The 19,436-nt window shown below is 40.1% G+C and overlaps 1 protein-coding gene across 1 annotated transcript in view; it reads left to right on the top strand.

Annotated features, from left to right (window-relative positions):
- The first annotated feature begins 2,593 nt into the window (after positions 1–2,593).
- The window catches only part of MCM6 (minichromosome maintenance complex component 6), a 44,081-nt gene continuing 27,238 nt past the window's right edge, over positions 2,594–19,436 (top strand). The window contains exons 1-7 of the mRNA XM_007192051.3: positions 2,594–2,798; positions 13,128–13,274; positions 14,611–14,721; positions 15,598–15,847; positions 17,180–17,345; positions 17,632–17,777; positions 18,525–18,675. Of these exons, the coding sequence (XP_007192113.2) occupies positions 2,692–2,798; positions 13,128–13,274; positions 14,611–14,721; positions 15,598–15,847; positions 17,180–17,345; positions 17,632–17,777; positions 18,525–18,675 (1,078 nt within the window). The 5' untranslated portion in view covers positions 2,594–2,691. The remainder of the gene's footprint in view (positions 2,799–13,127; positions 13,275–14,610; positions 14,722–15,597; positions 15,848–17,179; positions 17,346–17,631; positions 17,778–18,524; positions 18,676–19,436) is intronic.

The following is a 19,436-nucleotide window of genomic DNA, read 5'->3' as shown; positions in this document are numbered from 1 at the left end:
AAATTCTGAGAAACTGCAGACCAGAGGAGACTAAAGAGATAGGACAACTCAATGTAACATGGTATCCTGGGTGGGATCCTGGAGGAGAAAAGGGACATTAGGGGAAAACTACTGAAATCGAAATAAAGTATGGAGTTTAGTTAATAATACTGTACTGAAGTTCCTTCTTTAATTGTGACAAATGTACTGTGGTAACGTAAGATGTTAACAATAGGGAAAAATGGTCATAGAGTATATGACAACTCTATCCTACCTTTTGCAAGACATTTTAAAAGACGATTCTAAAATAAAAAGTTTAAGATAATCATTATGGAGAGGGAAAAGCAGATGGGGTGTGTGGTTGGGACAGGACTGGCCACATTTTAGTGCTTATCGGGGTTACATAATGAAAGTTCATTATACTATTCTGTCTACATTTACGTGTTTGAAATTCTCTATTATAAGGTTAAAAAATACATACATTGTGTTGGGGGTTCCTCAAAGCCATCCTCAGGTTCAATGATTTGCTAGGAGGACTCCAGGACTCAGCATATAATCATACTCATGGTTATGATTTATTACAGTGAAAGGATAGAAAGTAAAATCAGCAAAGGGAAAAGGCACAGGAGGCAAAATCCAGAGGAGCCCAAGCACAAGCTTCCTAGAGTCCTTCCCCTCTGGAGTCATACAGAATGCACTTAATTCCTTCCCAGCATTAAACTGTAATAACACACACGTGTCTACCAGGGAAGCTCATTAGAGAAGCCTGTGTTGTCACTGGGGGCTGGTCACATAAGCACCGTTTACCGAGCACATGTCAAGATTCCAGACTCTCAGAAGATATTCAGTATCAACCACGTTGTTTGTAAAAACATTTCAGGCACAGTGAGCCACCCTTACCATTTAGGGAAAGTGTAATATCAGTGTAGGGAACTGTTTACCAGTCAAGTTCCCAAATGCCAGCCAAAGGCCAACCTTGCAAGCAGGCTTTTCTAAGGATAGCAGTCTCAGGCTTACACACACACAGAGGCATACTACTCTCTGGGATACAGCTCAGATATGTTTCATACCTCACATCCTCCTCTTCTATGGAAGGTACCTCCACTACCCTCACTAGGAGACCTCATCTCCTATTCTGGTCCAGAGGTGCATGTCTGAAGGGGGAAGGGAGGGCCTGTGAGGTGTAGACAGCCGAGAAGAGCAAGTTCCAAGTTTCTCAGTGGGCACAGCCGTAAATTAGCCTGGAACTCTGCACTCCTGTTCTTTGCTTTCTTCCTTCTGTACACGGTGCTTTAGTTCTGGGAAATCTACCTTGAGGATAGAAGAGAAAGAGAAGGGGGAAAAAGAAAAACGGGAAAGAAAAGAAGGAGGACTTTTGAGAGAATGAGACAGAATCTGGTCAGCAAACTGCTCCTAGATAGCTCCTGGATCCATTCTTGTGCCAGTGCAGAAGGGCTGTGAATATCATCAAACAGGTGAGTTTGAGGTTCCTAAAGTATATACAAGTGGTGATGTCCTGTAGGCAGGCAGATCTGGAGCTGGTGAAGGGCTGAGGGGTACAGGCCTGCAAGGGTTCCCATCCCCTTCAAATGAGGCAATACACACACTAATACACTACAGCACACAAGCAATGAGTTTTTGGTTAAACCTTGTAAATATTTTGTGAATAGTGTCTTTCTCTATGTGTGTGTGTTAAAAGAATTACTGTAGCTTCTGTCATCCTGTTCGGCATTTAAAAAAAAATTTTTTTTTTTAGTGTGCTTGGAAGCCTCAAAAAATGGAATTGATCCAGGCTTCTTGTAATTTCTTGGAGCCCCAGGAAACAGAACTGGTTGGTGATACAGATTCAGAAGTCATCAGCACCAAGGCCTTGGTGAATTGAAAACAAGTGAGTGAAGGGGATCGCCCAAGAGAGCTCCTTTATGGGAAAAGAGGGCTCTGGGACCAGAACATTTAAGGGACTCCCTAAAGAGGCGCCTACAAAGGAGGCTAACCAGGAATGACCAAAGAGATAGGAGAAAAATCAAGTGAAACGAAGCCGGGAAAATATGGCCAAAGAGAGGGGAAGTCAAGAGGACGCAAGCCAAGAGTGCGTTTGAGAGAGGAAGTAATCAACAGCGTCAAATATTCGCTGATTTTTCCCGGTCAGCACCAACCATAATAATTCTGCCAACTCCCCTCTCTCCCTTCCCCCTAGTACTGTTACTACGTCACTTTTGACTCTTAAAGGGTTTCAGCCGGTGGTTTACAGTTTATGTCCTCCAATTAGATGGTTCAAGCAGGAGGTCGGAATCTTACTCACTTTCCTCTTCCATAAGGCATTACGCCTCTTGCTCAATTAATATAAGTGAAACGATTTGAAGAATATTAGAAAAACCACCCCCGGGCAAAGATCTTATCTTTTAACTCGCTCCAGCAGCAAAATTCCCCCGGACACGACCAACTGCGCAGGCGCAGAGGCCGATCACCCGGCTTTCTCGGGTCTTTGCATTTGGCGCGAAATCTCCGCTCCGTGGGCGGGGCTGAGGGAGAGGCCGCGCTCATTGGACAGGTTTGGCGCGAAATCCCCGAGCTCCTGCGCCACGATTGGCTCCGGCCTTCCGGCGAAGGGGCGGGGCAGAGGAGGTGCGCGCCGAGCGGCAGCGTCCGGGGAGAAGCAACGCTCTGCTTGCTTCCAGCGTGGCACCGGCGGCCCCTCAGCATTAGGCAGCGATGGACCTCGCGGCGGCAGCGGAGCCGGGCGCCGGCAGCCAGCACCTGGAAGTCCGCGACGAGGTGGCCGAGAAGTGCCAGAAACTGTTCCTGGACTTCTTGGAGGAGTGAGTCAGAGGGCGCCCCTTACCCGCGGAACTTCCCCTCCCGCCCCTCGCGGCTTCCGGAGCCCGGGGGCGCCGTGGGCCCCGCGCGTGTTCGGGAACTGAGGGGTCGCGCGCCTCCGAGAGCGGGCCGCGGGGAGGAGGCTGGGCCGGGCTGGGCTGGTTTCCGGGGGTGAAATCCATCTGGAGCCCTTCCGCAAACTCCTGCTGTGCGCAGTGCCCTGGGCCGAGCGCTTTAGGCCCGTCGTTCAGTTCTCACAGCCTGTAAGGCTGGTGGTCGCGTAGCCCCCGGTTCCCTGTTCGGACCCTGAGGCTGGATGGGGATGAGTAACTCGTCCAGTTAGGCCGCGCGTCCGCGGGGTCGCGGGGGAGGCCGAACTGGCGTATGAATCCTGGCGGGGGCCTGACTGGGGTCCACCGAGGGCCTGGCAGCCCTGGAGCCCGTGGAGTTGAAAGGGCCGGAGTGAACCCCGTGGTTGACAGATGCTCGGGCGAGGGGCCGACCTGCTTATGGCGCTGAACGCACTCCCTCCGTCTCTTCCTATCCTTCCAGCCCTCCAAACCCCACTTTTCTTTTTTTCTGTTGCCTTTTTTAGGCTGCAGCCATCTCAAACCCCCTCTCCCTGGCTTTCAGCCACTGCCACCAGTTACTTTTCTTAGATAGTGCAGATATAGCTCTGCTTTCCCTGAGTATGGACTCTACCGCCTCCAGGAAGAAGTGGAAGCACTGCGGAATGTCTTAGGAAATTCTTTTTTTTTTTTTTAAGAGCTTAGTTTTTAAATTTGATCATTTCTTGCATTTGAAGTTCTCCTCGATGACATCTTGGCCTGAGACTCTTTGCCATAGTCCTAAAAAAAAAAAAAAATCTTATGCGGTTTTACTAATATTTAGAAACTCCACTAAGTTGTTAGCACTAGTTATAGTGAAGCTTTAAAAAATTAGCACATGTCTTACGAAAATGCTTCCCATCCTTAAAATTCCTTTTAGCTATTCTCAGGGGCCTTAATGACTTACACGTCTTTAAGGCTCATAACATGGCAGGAATTTTTTTTTTTCTATTGTGGTAAAACCTTTACCATTTTAACCTTTTTTTTTTTCTTGGTTGTGCCCTGTGGCACGCGGGATCTTAGTTCCCCAACCAGGGATCGAACCCATGCCCCCTGTATTGGGAAGAGAGTCTCAACCACGGGACCACCAGGGAAGTCCCCATTTTAACTTTTTAAACGCAGAGTTCACTGGCGTTAAGTACATTTACCTTGTTATACAGCCATCACCAACATCCATCTCCAGACCACTTTTTTTCTTCCCAAACTGAAACTCTGCACCCACTAAACAATGATAAACCATTCCCCCGACCCTCCTGCCCCTGACAACCACCATTCTATTTTCTGTCTATGAACTTGACTACTGTAGGTACCTCAGACTTGGAGTCATATAATATTTGTCCTTTTGTGACCAGCTTACTTCACTTAGCATAGTGTCTTTGAGGTTTTCCATGCTGTAGCATGTGCCGGAATTTCCTTTTTAAGGGTGAATAGTATTTCATTGTATGTCTATACCACATTTCGTTTGTCTCTTCATCCATCCGTGGATATGTAGGTTGTTTTCACACTTTTACTACTGTGAATAATTCTGCTGTCTTACGAAATTCTGATAGAGTTAAAACCATAGTTTACTTTATATTTCCCTACTTTTGGCAATGTTACTCTCTGCCTGACAGCTCTTCATCCTTCAAAGCCTAGCTAAAGATTCATACCTCATTTGCTAAACCTTATAAACCTTTCAGGCAGCACCAATCCTTTCTTCCCGTATGTTCCCAACCTGCCATTTTCTGTCATGTCTGGTAATATATCTACCTGTCAGCCGTTTCATCTGAATGTAAATCCCATCCTTAATGCCACCTAGCCACCACACCACATTACACAGGTCCTCAATTATGTTTGATTTTAACAAATAATGTAATTGCCTTTGCTTCCTTGCAGTTTGCCATGCAGCTAACTCCTGGGCACAATGCTGAACAAGGCAAATAATCCCTGTATTTGCTGGGAAAAAATGTTAACTCCCTCTCAAAATACCAACTTTGATTTGCCATTGCTTATGGAATAAGATCCAAATTCTTCACAGCTGCTCTTTCCAGTTTGATCTTCCACAGCCATTCTGTCATTATCCACACTCCTCCCATACCTTCCTGACTTTGCCACATACTTTCGAACATCTGTAGCCAATCTATCCACCACTCATTTTTTTTCTTTCAAATTTTAAAACTCTTTCAACGCCGAATTCCAGTACTACCTTTTATATGCATGAAGCCTTTCTAGATGTTACTGTTAGGCAAAATTAGTTTATATTCCCCTGTCACATTTCTTTTACCTCCTTTTTTTTCTTTTTCCTTTTTATTTTATTGTGGAAAGAACACAACATGAAATCTACCTTCTTAACAAAATTTTAACTGTACCGTGTTATTGTTATACAGTAGATCTGTTAGAGCTTATTCATCTTGCTTGACTGAAACTTTATGCCTGTAGTACCTCCACATTCTCCTCTTCCTCCAACCACCATTCCACTCTTTGATTCTTTGAATTTGACTTTTGGGGGGTTTTTTTTGGCCGCTCCCAATGGCTTGTGAGATCTTAGTTCCCTGACCAGGGATCGAACCCCAGGCCCATGGCAGTGAAAGCGTGGAGTCCTAACCACTGGACCGCCAGGGAATTCCTGAATTTGACCGTTTTAGATACCTCATATAAGTAGAATCATGCAATATTTGTCTTTCTGTAATTGGCTTATTTCACTTAGCACCATGTCCTCAAGATTCATCCATATTGAGACATTGCAGAATATCCTGTTTTAAGGTTGAATAATATTCTGTTGTATGTGTATACTACATTTTGTTCGTTCATTTGTCATGGACATTTAGATGTCTTGTCCCTCTCTTTAGTAGAAATGTCTCCTATGAGATTGTCAACCCTAGCAGAGGAACAATGCTGTCATTTCCAGCCTGTGGTACCTCTGGCATAGTGCTTTGCAGATAGATATTGTTCATGAGGTATTTAACAGTTAGAACATGCTGTATTTGAAGGAGAAATTGATTTTTTCTCAAAACTAATCTGCATGGTTATGTTAGAAGAACAAAAATCAAATATTGTTCATATGATACACTTTTGGAAAAAACACACCAGCTTTACTTTGTGTGTGTGTATGTTTCCATTTCCCTGAGATCTTAGGCGCTGAAGCACCTCATTTCTGTGTATTTATTTGTATTCTGGTTCTTAAATCAACAGCTAATCTGTCAGTTTTCCCTTTAGAAATTAAATCTTTGGATTTTAACCTGAATTTCTTTCTTTTTTTTTTTTAATATCATTAATAGAGTTGGGTTTTTTGAGTTTTTTTTTTTTTTTACTTATCACTTTTTTTAATATACAGCAGGTTCTTATTAGTTATCTATTTTACACATATTAGTGTATATATGTCAATCCCAATCTCCCAATTCATCCCACCACCACCACCAACAACAACAACCCCCTGCTTTCCCCCCTTGGTGTCCATACGTTTGTTCTCTACATCTGTGTCTCTATTTCTGCCTTGCAAATGGTTCATCTGTACCATTTTTCTAGATTCCACATATATATGTTAATATACAATATTTGTTTTTCTCTTTCTGACTTACTTCACTCTGTATGACAGTCTCTAGGTCCATCCATGTCTCTACAAATGACCCAGTTTCATTCCTTTTTATGGCTGAGTAATATTGCATTGTATATATGTACCACATCTTCTTTATCCGTTCGTCTGTCGATGGGCATTTAGGTTGCTTCCATGACCTGGCTGTCACAAACAGTGCTGCAGTGAACATTGCAATGCATGTGTCTTTTTGAATTATGGTTTTCTCTGGGTATATGCCCAGTGGTGGGATTGTTGGGTCATATAGTAATTCTATTTTTAGTTTTTTAAGGAACCTCCATACTGTTCTCCATAGTGGCTGTATCAGTTTACATTCCCACCAACAGTGCAAGAGGGTTCCTTTATGTCCACACCCTCTCCAGTATTTGTTATTTGTAGATTTTCTGATGATGCCCATTCTGACCAGTGTGAGGTGAAACCTCATTATAGTTTTGATTTGCATTTCTCTAATAATTAGTGATGTTGAGCATCTTTTCATGTGCCTCTTGGCCATCTGTATGTCTTCTTTGGAGAAATGTCTATTTAGGTCTTCTGCCCATTTCTTGATTGGCTTGTTTGTTTTTTTAATATTGAGCTGCATGAGCTGTTTATATATTTTGGAGATTAATCCTTTGTCTGTTGATTCATTTGCAAATATTTTCTCCCATTTTGAGGGTTGTCTTGTTTATGGTTTCCTTTGCTGTGCAGAAGCTTTTAAGTTTCATTAGGTCCCATTTGTTTATTTTTGTTTTTATTTCCCTTACTTCAGGAGGTGGGTCAAAAAGGATCTTGCTGTGATGTATGTCATAGAGTGTTCTGCCTATGTTTTCCTCTAAGAGTTTTATGGTGTCTGGCCTTACATTTAAGTCTTTAATCCATTTTGAGTTTATTTTTGTGTATGGTGTTAGGGAATGTTCTAATTTCATTCTTTTACGTGTAGCTGTCCAGTTTTCCCAGCACCATTTATTGAAGAGATTGTCTTTTCTCCATTGTATATCCTTGCCTCCTTTGTCATAGATTAGTTGACCATAGGTGCGTGGGTTTATCTTTGTCATAGATTAGTTGACCATAGGTGCGTGGGTTTATCTCTGGGCTTTCTATCCTGTGCCATTGATCTATATTTCTGTTTTTATGCCAGTACCATGTTGCCTTTATTACTGTAGCTTTGTAGTATAGTCTGAAGTCAGGGAGTATGGTTCCTCCAGCTCTTTTTTTTTTTTAATTAATTAATTTATTTATTTATTTTTGGCTGTGTTGGGTCTTAGTTTCTGTGCGAGGGCTTCCTCTAGCTGCGGCAAGTGGGGGCCACTCTTCATCGTGGTGTGCGGGCCTCACTATCGTGGCCTTTTGTTACGGGGCACAGGCTCCAGACGCGCAGGCTCAGTAGTTGTGGCTCACGGGCCTAGTTGCTCTGCGGCATGTGGGATCTTCCCAGACCAGGGCTCGAACCCGTGTCCCCTGCATTAGCAGGCAGATTCTCAACCACTGCGCCACCAGGGAAGCCCCTCCAGCTCTGTTTTTTCCCCTCAAGATTGCTTTGGCTATTCGAGGTCTTTTGTGTCTCCATACAAATTTTAAGATTTTTTGTTTTAGTTCTGGAAAAAATGCCATTGGTAATTTGATAGGCATTGCATTGAATCTATAGGTTGCTTTGGGTGGTATAGTCATTTTCACAATGTTGATTCTTCCAATCCAAGAACATGGTATATCTCTCCATCTGTTGGTATCATCTTTAATTTCTTTCATCAGTATCTTATAGTTTTCTGCATACAGGTCTTTTGTCTCCCTAGGTAGGTTTATTCCTAGGTATTTTATTCTTTTTGTTGCAGTGGTAAATGGGAGTGTTTCCTTAATTTCTCTTTCAGATTTTTCATCATTACGGTGTAGGAATGCAAGTGATTTCTGTGCATTAATTTTGTATCCTGCAAGTTTACCAAATTCATTGATTAGCTCTAGTAGTTTTCTGCTGGCATCTTTAGGATTATCTTTGTATAGTATCATGTCATCTGCAAATGGTGACAGTTTTACTTCTTTTCCAATTTGGATTCCTTTTATTTTTCTTCTGTAATTGCCATGGCTAGGACTTCCAATACTGTTGAATAAGAGTGGCAAGAGTGGACATCCTTGTCTTGTTCCTGATCTTAGAGGAAATGGTTTCAGTTTTTCACCATTGAGAATGATGTTTGCTGTGGGTTTGTCATATATGGCCTTTATTATGTTGAGGTAGTTTCCCTCTATGCCCAGTTTCTGGAGATTTTTTATCATAAGTGGGTGTTGAATTTTGTCAAAAGCTTTTTATGCATCTTTTGAGATTATCATATGGTTTTTATCCTTCAGTTTGTTAATATGGTGTATCACATTGGTTGATTTGCATATATTGAAGAATCCTTGCATCCCTGGGATAAATCCCACTTGATCATGGTGTATAATCCTTTTAATGTGTTGTTGGATTCTGTTTGCTAGTATTTTGCTGACGATTTTTGCATCTATATTCATCAGTGATATTGGTCTGTAATTTTCTTCTTTTGTAGTATCTTTGTCTCGTTTTGATATCAGGGTGATGTCCTCATAGAAAGAGTTTGGGAGTGTTCCTTCCTCTGCAATTTTTTGGAAGAGTTTGAGAAGGGTGGGTGTTAGCTCTTCTCTAAATCTTTGATAGAATTCACCTGTGAAGCTGTCTGGTCCTGGACTTCTGTTTGTTGGAAGATTTTTAAGCACAGTTTCAATTTCATTACTTGTGATTGGTCTGTTCATATTTTCTGCCTCTTCCCGGTTCAGTCTTGGAAGGTTATACCTTTCTAAGAATTTGTCTGTTTCTTCCAGGTTGTCCATTTTATTGGCATAGAGTTGTTTGTAGTAGTCTCTTATGATGCTTTGTATTTCTGCAGTGTCCGTTGTAATGTCTCCTTTTTTTTTTTTTAAGGAATTTCTTTATTTTTATTATTTATTTATTTATTTTTGGCTGTGTTGGGTCTTCGTTACTGTGCGAGGGCTTTCTCCAGTTGCGGCAAGCAGGGGCCACTCTTCATCGCGGTGCGCGGGCCTCTCACTATCGTGGTCTCTCTTGTTGCGGAGCACAGGCTCCAGACGCGCAGGCTCAGTAGCCGTGGTTCACGGGCCTAGTTGCTCCGCAGCATGCGGGATCCTCCCAGACCAGGGCTCGAACCCGTGTCCCCTGCATTGGCAGGCAGACTCTCAACCACTGCGCCGCCAGGGAAGCCCACGTCTCCTTTTTCATTTCTAATTTTATTGATTTGCGTCCTCTCCCTCTTTTTCTTGATGAGTCTGGCTAAAGGTTTATCGGTTTTGTTTATCTTCTCAAAGAACCAGCTTTTAGTTTTATTGATCTTTGCTATTGGTTTCTTTGTTTTTATTTCATTTATTTTTGCTCTGAGCCTTATGATTTCTTTCCCTCTACTAACTTTGGGTTTTGTTTGTTCTTCTTTCTCTAGTTCCTTTAGGTGTAAGGTTAGATTGTTTATTTGAGATTTTTCTTGTTTCTTGAGGTAGGATTGTATTGCTATAAACTTCCCTCTTAGAACTGCTTTTGCTACATCCCATAGGTTTTGGATTGTCATGTTTTCATTGTCATTTGTCTCTAGATATTTTTTGATTTTTTCAGTGATCTCTTGGTTATTTAGTAACATATTGTTTAGCCTCCATGTGTTTGTGTTTTTTACGGTTTTTTGCCTGTAATTGATTTCTAATCTCATAGCGTTGTGGTTGGAAGAGATGCTTGATATGATTTCAGTTTTCTTAAATTTACCAAGGTTTGTTTTGTGACCCAAGATGTGATCTATCCTGGAGAATGTTCCGTGTGCACTTGAGAAGAAAGTGTAATCTGCTGTTTTCGGATGGAATGTCCTATAAATATCAATTAAATCTATCTGGTCTACAGTGTCATTTAAAGCTTGTGTTTCCTTATTAATTTTCTGTCTGGATGATCTGTCTCTTGGTGTAAGTGAGGCATTATAAAGTCCCCCACTATTATTGTGTTACTATAGATATCCTCTTTTATAGCTGTTAGCATTTGCCTTGTGTATTGAGGTGTTCCTATTTTGGGTGCCTATAAGTTTATAATTGTTATATCTTCTTCTTGGATTGATCCCTTGATCATTATGTAGTGTCCTTGTCTCTTGTAATATTCTTTATTTTAAAGTCTATTTTATCTGATAGAAGTATTGCTACTCCAGCTTTCTTTTGATGTCCATTTGCATGGAATAACTTTTTCCATCCCCTCACTTTCAGTCTGTATGTGTCCGTAGGTCTTAAATGGGTCTCTTATAGACAGCATATATATGGGTCTTGTTTTTGTATCCATCCAGCAAGCCTGTGTCTTTTGGTTGGAGCATTTAATTCAATCACATTCAAGGTAATTATCGATATGTGTTTTCCTATTACCATTTTCTTAATTGTTTTGGGTTTGTTTTTGTAGGTTCTTTTCTTCTCTTGTGTTTCCCACTTAGAGAAGTTCCTTTAGCATTTGTTGTAGAGCTGGTTTGGTGGTGCTGAATTCTCTTAGCTTTTGTTTGTAAAGCTTTTGATTTCGCCTTCGAATCTGAATGAGATCCTTGCTGGGTAGAGTAATCTTGGTTGTAGGTTCTTCCCTTTCATCACTTTAAATATATCGTGCCACTCCCTTCTGGCTTGTAGAGTTTCTGCTGCGAAATCAGCTGTTAACCTTATGGGAGTTCCCTTGTGTGTTATTTGTCGTTTTTCCCTTGTTGCCTTTAATAATTTTTCTTTGTCTTTAATTTTTGTCAATTTGATTACTGTGTGTCTTGGCGTGTTTCTTTTGGGTTTATCCTGTATGGGACTCTCTGCGCTTCCTGGACTTGGGTGGCTATTTCCTTTCCCATGTTAGGGAAGTTTTCGACTATAATCTCTTCAAATATTTTCTCTGGTCCTTTCTCTCTCTCTTCTCCTTCTGGGACCCCTATAATGTGAATGTTGTTGCGTTTAATGTTGTCCCAGAGGTCTCTTAGGCTGTCTTCATTTCTTTTCTTTTTTTTTCTTTATTCTGTTCTGCGGCAGTGAATTCCACCATTCTGTTTTCCAGGTCACTTATCCATTCTTCTGTCTCAGTTATTCTGCTGATTCCTTCTAGTGTATTTTTCATTTCAGTTATTGTATTATTCATCTTTGTTTGTTTTTTACTTCTTCTAGGTCTTTGTTAAACATTTCTTACATTTTCTCGATCTTTGCCTCTATTCTTTTTCCGAGGTCCTGGATCGTCTTCGCTATCATTATTCTGAATTCTTTTTCTGGAAGGTTACCTATCTCCACTTCATTTAATTGTTTATCTGGGGTCTTATCTTGTTCCTTCACCTGGTACATAGTCCTCTGCCTTTTTATTTTGTCTGTCTCTCTGTGAATGTGGTTTTCGTTCCACAGGCTGCAGGATTGTAGCTCTTCTTGCTTCTGCTGTCTGTCCTCTGGTGGATGAGGCTATCTAAGAGGCTTGTGCAAGCTTCCTGATGGGAGGGACTGGTGGTGGGTAGAGCTGGGTGTTGCTCTGGTGGGCAGAGCTCAGTAAAACTTTAATCCACTTGTCTGCTGATGGGTGGAGCTGAGTTCCCTCCCTGTTGGTTGTTTGGCCTGAGGCGACCCAGCATTGGAGCCTACAGGCTCTTTGGTGGGCAACACCAGGAGGGCTCACGCCAAGGAATACTTCCCAGAACTTCTGCTGCCAGTGTCCTTGTCCCCACGGTGTGCCACAGCCACCCCCCGCCTCTGCAGGAGACCCTCCAACACTAGCAGGTAGGTCTGGTTCAGTCTCCCCCGGGGTCACTGCTCCTTCCCCTGGGTCCCGATGCACACACTACTTTGTGTGTGCCCTCCAAGAGTGGAGTCTCTGTTTCCCCAAGTCCTGTGGAAGTCCTGCAGTCAAATCCCCGTAGCCTTTAAAGTCTGATTCTCTGGAAATTCCTCCTCCCATTGCCAGACCCCCAGGTTGGGAAGCCTGACGTGGGGCTCAGAACCTTCACTCCAGTGGGTGGATTTCCATGGTAAAATTGTTCTCCAGTTTGTGAGTCACCCACCCAGCGGTTATGGGATTTGATTTTATTGTGATTGCACCCCTCCTACCGTCTCATTGCAGCTTCTCCTTTGTGTTTGGATGTGGGGTATATTTTTTGGTGAGTTCCAGCGTCTTCCTGTCGATGGTTGTTCAGCAGTTGTGATTCAGGTGCTCTCGCAAGAGGGAGTGAGCACACGTCCTTCTACGCCGCCATCTTGAACCAATCTCCTAACCTGGATTTCTTGATTTAATATTTTCTAATCAACAAATACTAACTATTCTTTTATTGTTGGTATATACAGTTCAGATTGGAAAGTGTTAAATCAAGAAATTCAGATTTAAATCTTAAGACGTGGTTTTCCTATGTTCCCAGCTTTGTACAAAACATTTTAAAGGCATTCTCTCATTTAATCTTCACAGTTATCTTAGGAGATAAGATGATGTTCTAATCTTTTTTATTATTATTATTTTCAAACAGAAGAGGAACAGGTTTAGAATAGGTAAGTAACTTGCCCCAAGTTATACAACTACTAAAATGGGCCTGTCTGACCCTAAAGCTGATGGTCTTTAACCAATATGCTGAATTATCAGGCATTCACATTCTTCTTTTTGCTGCCTAATTCTTCGGTTTAATCTGACTTGCATGTATCTACAGGTTCCAGAACAGCGATGGAGAAATTAAATACTTGCAGTTAGCTGAGGAGTTAATTCGTCCCGAGAGAAACACATTGGTTGTGAGTTTTTTGGACCTGGAGCAATTTAACCAGCAACTTTCCACCACCATTCAAGAGGAGTTCTATAGGTTTGGTGTATTAATCTTTACTTTAAATAGACATGGACCCCGGGAAGCCAGCTCTTCTTAGAACGGAAGTGTTCATTTGTGAGGCAAAAAGGCAGCTGTCACAGAGGCCCTTTGATACAGCCAGTGGTCATTTTATTGCTGCTCTGAACTAATTTAGGCCTTTGTGGAGTTGACTATTTTTCTCATGCGAATGTTGAAAACTTTTGTTTTCTATGTAGTTTTTCCAGGTGTTAAGAGGATTGCTTACTTTGTGTCAGGCTTCAGTGCTATTGCTATGTCATTCATTTAATCCACTCCCCCTCCCCATATCATATAAAATCCCTTGAAACATTTTAAAAGCTGAATGGTATTTTTTTGGCAGAAATTAGACATTAGGCTTTTGTTTTGCTTTCAATTGCTATATAAAGCCAGAAATATCTTTCTACACAAAACTTAGTTTAAATAAAATCAGGTTAAAATAAACACTGTGGACTGTTACGAAAGAGAAATGAAGACCCAGGAGTAAGCAGTCACAGTCTTGTTCTTTTACCTGGTATACTGGGAGATGGAGGATTTGTCTGGGTGTTTTTAGTCATATATGGCTATCAAGCTATCAAGAATGGTTGGAGGGATAAGCAGCAGAGTTTATTGTGATAGTATGTAGCAGGAAAAGTTGTACTGACAAGTGAGAGGGAGGTAGAAAGTCAGGGCTGTTGGTGGAAACACCTATGCCTGTACCTCATGCACAGACCGTGCCGCAGTTCTGTGTCCTGAAAGTAGCTGATTTTTCAGAGGACTTCCAGATCCTACCACTTAAACCAAGCTGCCTCAGCTATTTAAAACTTAAGAGAACGTGCACACTTCCATCTAACCAGTCAAGTGAAACGTTTCTGCCAACTTGCTCTCAAATCAGTACACAAATTCTTTCCCTGCCCTTATCTACTTCCTGTCAATCAAGAATTAAACCTGGAAGAAAATAGTAGGCCTTGACACCAAATGGGAGGCTGCCTTGCTAGGTAGTATACTGCCCAGGTGGTTCAGGCAGAGTCATCTTGGACAGAGGAGTGACCTGCCGTGTGCATGCTAAATGAGTATTTAAAAATAATAGGTATTCAGGAGCAGTATTTTATCTTTGGTGTTTCTGTTGTCTTAGATGTATTTATGGTGGAATAGGAGAGGATTGAAGATGCTCTAAACCTAGACCAGATGATAGAAGTGTCCTGCAGAGTTAAATTCTAAAGCTTGGTTGTAACCAGATGAAATTCCTTAGTTTCAGCTTTTGGGAAGCATAAGGGGAAGGAGCCCTTGGTAAGCCTCTTGAAGTTGTCAGTTGATTTACTTTTTGTTTGTTTTTCAGAGTTTACCCTTATCTATGTCGGGCCTTGAAAACCTTTGTCAAAGACCGTAAAGAGATCCCTCTTGCCAAGGATTTTTATGTTGCATTCCAAGATCTTCCTACCAGACACAAGTAAGAAACCCTTCTTGGAAAAAAAAAAATTCCCCAAATAGTATAGGCATCACTTAATTGGCAGAAAGCTCAGAAGGTTGTAGTCTTAGGTCTATAAAGAGTTATATCCAGTTATCCAGAAGATTTAGTTTTGGAAAATATGTATTTCCAGGAAAACGGGATGGGAAGTATGTTAAGTGAAGCAATTTCTGGGGATTATAGTATTTTAGGACACCTTTTAAGGGATGTTGAGGTGAAAAATTAGTTCAGTGAGAAAATATGAAAACTGAGAACAGTCACAAAAATTAATGAATTGTCAAGAGCTTAAATAGCATAGCTTTTAAACTGTTCTCCTCTTTAGCAGTTATTTAAAGAATAAATCTGTTGGAGGAAATTGAAGTGATATTTTGAAAGCTTAAACTACTAAAATTACTTATAAAATTACAAGTTATTTAATAAAAAATGGGTTTGTGAAATACAGTGTTTTCTAAACCTTCAAGTTCAGAAAAAAATTTGTCCCGAAAATTTTTCCCAAGGATAACTTTACTGTGAAAATGCTTATTTAGAAATGTAGGTAAGAAAAAAATATATTTGCATATAAAACAAAAATGGGATCATTCTGTTTTATAATTGTAGTTGCATTTCTTTCATGTCCTTTACTTAGTTTTTCTTATTTATTCATTTATGTATTTTGTTGTGGATGCATGTACATTATACTTCAGGAATGGGCATGTTGATTAAATTATTCTTGTAGGAGAGTCCAAAGAATACCTTGTCTCTTATTTTGTTGTTGTTGTTATTTTAAGCATAAATTATCATTGAATATCCTCTCATTAAAAGTGAAAATTTTTAGTTTGAAAATGAATACTTACTAATGCAATATCTGTCTTTAAACAGAATTCGAGAACTCAACTCATCCAGAATTGGTTTGCTCACTCGCATCAGTGGGCAGGTGGTACGGACTCACCCAGTTCATCCAGAGCTTGTGAGCGGAACTTTCCTGTGCTTGGACTGTCAGACAGTGATCAAGGATGTAGAACAGCAATTCAGATACACCCAGCCAAACATCTGCCGGAATCCAGTTTGTGCCAACAGAAGGAGATTCCTGCTGGATACAAATAAATCGAGATTCGTTGATTTTCAAAAGGTGCTTATTAATTTCTCTTGAAGTCAGATTCAGCCTATGCTAATAATTCACTTCTAGGCACTTGTAATTATTATTATAAGCTTACTTAGGCAATGTTAAACTCAGTTTTTATGTAAGTCAAGGTTCGTCAAGTGTGACTACAGATTTAAGCTAAAAATTTGTAATGCAAATTTCAATTATCAGTATATAAATGTGTTCTAACCTTTAATAACTTGGATTGGAAGCTCCTTCAGGCAAATAAAATGTATTTGTCAAAGAATAAACAGTAACCATTATTATTATTACTGTTATTATTATTATTACAAGCTAGAGTTAGGAAGATTTTTGAAGAAGTAGAGACTTGTTGGTGTAAGACTTGGAGTTGGTGGTTAGGAGGGAGGAAGGCATAAATAAAAGGACAGGTGAAAATGAACATGCTTGTCAATAGCAGTGAGGATTATCATGATTAAAGTAGAGTAACCAAATTGGAGATCATCTGAGAGATGATTTGGTATGAGGCATGGAAGTACTTGGAGCCTTAAATCTCAGATTGAGAAGCTTGGACCTATCTTGATAAGCAAGGGGAATACGTTTTCAGATGATGTGAATTTTTCTTTGTTAAAGGAAGATTGATGAGACAACTGTGCGTGGTATTTAACAAGAGACTAATAGGTAGTTGTAGTTAACTGGGCAAGAGTTGCATGGTAGCAGTAAGAATGAAGGGGCTAAAGCTCTTCAGGGCTTAGTAACTCTGGTATAGGCAAAGAGAAAAGTTGCAGCAGCTCAAGCACTGGAGAATGAGTACCGGACTAAAATAAATAATTTATATTAGATTCAGTTTTTAGTCCTTACTTAGTTTTCTTGTTTTATTCTGATACTTGGTTTATAGGAAACATGTGTTCTTACCAACAACTTTGGGTAAAAGATGCTTTATATTTGATAAAGAACATGATATAACAACCAAATACAAAATATGAATTCAGGTTGGGTCTTGGTTTGGGGGAAAAAAAAACAGCTGTAATAAAGGACATTCTTGACAACTGGGGAAATTTGAAGACGGACTAGATAAAGAAGTCATTATGGAATTAAATATTTAAATCTCTTGGTGTGATTGATGGTATTTTGGTTACATAGGAGATTGTCTTTATTCTTAGGAGGTGAGTGCTAAAATATTTGGGGGTGAAGTATCTTGATTTTTGCAACTTCTTTCAAATAATACAGTAAAAATATGTGTGTCTTAAGTAATGTTAACAGTTGTGTTGAGGTGGAGGGTATAAGAGATGTGAAATTTTTCATAAAATTTCCCTGACAATTTAGAGGAAGATGGAACACATTTATTTGTCTTTGTTATAGGTTCGTATTCAAGAGACTCAAGCTGAGCTTCCTCGAGGGAGTATCCCCCGCAGTTTAGAAGTGATCTTGAGGGCTGAAGCTGTGGAGTCAGCTCAAGCTGGTGACAAGTGTGACTTTACAGGGACGCTGATTGTTGTGCCTGACGTGTCTAAGCTTAGCATACCAGGTCGGTAATCTGTGGCTCAAATTTAACAAATTCTCAGTTACCTGAACTGCAGAGTATCTAGCTTCTTGCATCTTCCTTGTCTTATTTTTGGCTACCAGTCAGAGGGTGAGCGAGGAACTATGATGAGAATAAAAACAAATTGGTTTGCTATAAAAGCTACTGTTCTGAAAAATTTCAAAGCCTAAATGAAATTTTTGCATTTATAGGTTTCGTTTATCTGAGCAGTTTTGATTCTCAGCACCTTCAGTATTTGAGCTGTGAAACAATCTATCATTCAATGTTTCAGGAGCACGTGCAGAAACTAATTACCGTGTCAGTGGTGTTGATGGATATGAGACAGAAGGCATTCGAGGGCTCCGGGCACTTGGTGTTAGGGATCTTTCATACAGGCTGGTCTTTCTTGCCTGCTGTGTTGCACCAACCAACCCGAGGGTGAGTCTTCTTAGTAGAATGGCAAAGCTTAAGAAAGGCATCCCCTGAGGCTGCTGCAAATTCAGTGTTAAAGATGGGGTTGGGTTGAGATTTGTTCTTTAGTTTTAAAACCAGATTTTTTCACATCTGTCTTCCCGATCTTAAGGAAAAGTCTTATTTTTGTACATAAGAGCTCAATGCTTTAAGAGCATTGGTACTATTATTATTCATGGTGGTTTTTCTGTTTTTAATTGTTAAAGTTCCTCTGTCACGCTCCTCGAGATAGTACAAGTAGAAAAATTTAGTAATCTGGGAAGTACAGTATATTGCTCTTTCTGAGAGTGATTGACCCCTGGTACTGTAGTTGTTTAGAGCTTGATTTTGTTCCAGGTGGGGAAAGCAGTGAGGAACAGTTTGGAAAATGAGTGGTGAACATAATATTCTGTTTCTTCATTTTCATCTTCATATCAGTGATTAACATTTTATTATGGCTCATCTCATGAGCATCTAGATTCATTTAGATAGCAATACAAAACAATGGTGGTAGCTTTTTTTGTTATTTTTAAATCACTGGACAAATGACAAGCTCTTCAGTGTCTTAACTTAGGCCGTACTGGTTAGGAGATTTTTTTAAAAAACCTTTACAGTCAGCAGATTCTGAAGTTGACCTCCCAGGCTATATTTCGTTTGTGGTGATGTTTCTTCTCTTTCACATTATTTTGACTATTTCTATACTACTATTTTTTTCCTTTCTTCTCCACCCCTCAGTTCGGAGGAAAAGAGCTCCGAGATGAGGAACAGACAGCTGAGAGCATTAAGAACCAAATGACTGTGAAGGAATGGGAGAAAGTGTTTGAAATGAGTCAAGATAAAAATCTATACCACAATCTTTGTACAAGCCTGTTCCCTACTATACATGGTAAGAGTTCTATCCATTTGTGGCATAAACTTGAAATCAAAATAATGATTATAAAACAGCAACATGTGACTTCTTAAAACACACAAATCAGATTATGAAAGTTTTTTAGTGGGTTTAGAAGGGGTTTTAAAAAGTCATTTGTAAAAGGACAGATATTATACAATTCCACTTAAAATGAGGTACTTAGAACAGGTAAATTCACAGAGACAAAGTAGAAAGAGGTTACCTGGTGGGGAGGGAAATAGGGAATTGTTGTTTAATGGATAGAGTTTCTGTTTGGGATGATGAAAAGTTCTAGAAATGGATAGGGGTGATGGTTATAAAAGATGGTGAATGTACTTAATTCCACTGAACCACTTAAAAGTTGTGTATATTTTACCACATTTTTTTTTCTGAAGGTTACTATTTTATTTACACAGATAGTTAAGGACTGGAAGAGAATAATGTTTGTTTTTTTTTAATTGAAGTATAGTTGATTTACAATGTTGTGTTAGTTTCAGGTATACAGCACAGTGATTCAGTTATATACATATATATATATTCTTGTTCAGATTCTTTTCCTTTATAGGTTATTACAAAATATTGAGTATAGTTTCCTGTGCCATCCACTAGGTCATTGTTGGTTATCTATTTTATACATAGTACTGTGTATATATTAATCCGAACTTTCTAATTTATCCTTCCCACCTTCCCCCTTTGGTAACCATAAATTTGTTAGAGAATAATGTTAACTTAAACATCATTGGAAATAGATTATTCTT

The sequence above is a fragment of the Balaenoptera acutorostrata genome, chromosome 8, assembly GCF_949987535.1.
Source record: "Balaenoptera acutorostrata chromosome 8, mBalAcu1.1, whole genome shotgun sequence".
Classification (NCBI taxonomy): Eukaryota; Metazoa; Chordata; class Mammalia; order Artiodactyla; family Balaenopteridae; genus Balaenoptera; species Balaenoptera acutorostrata.
This window is presented reverse-complemented; position numbering and strand designations above follow the sequence as displayed.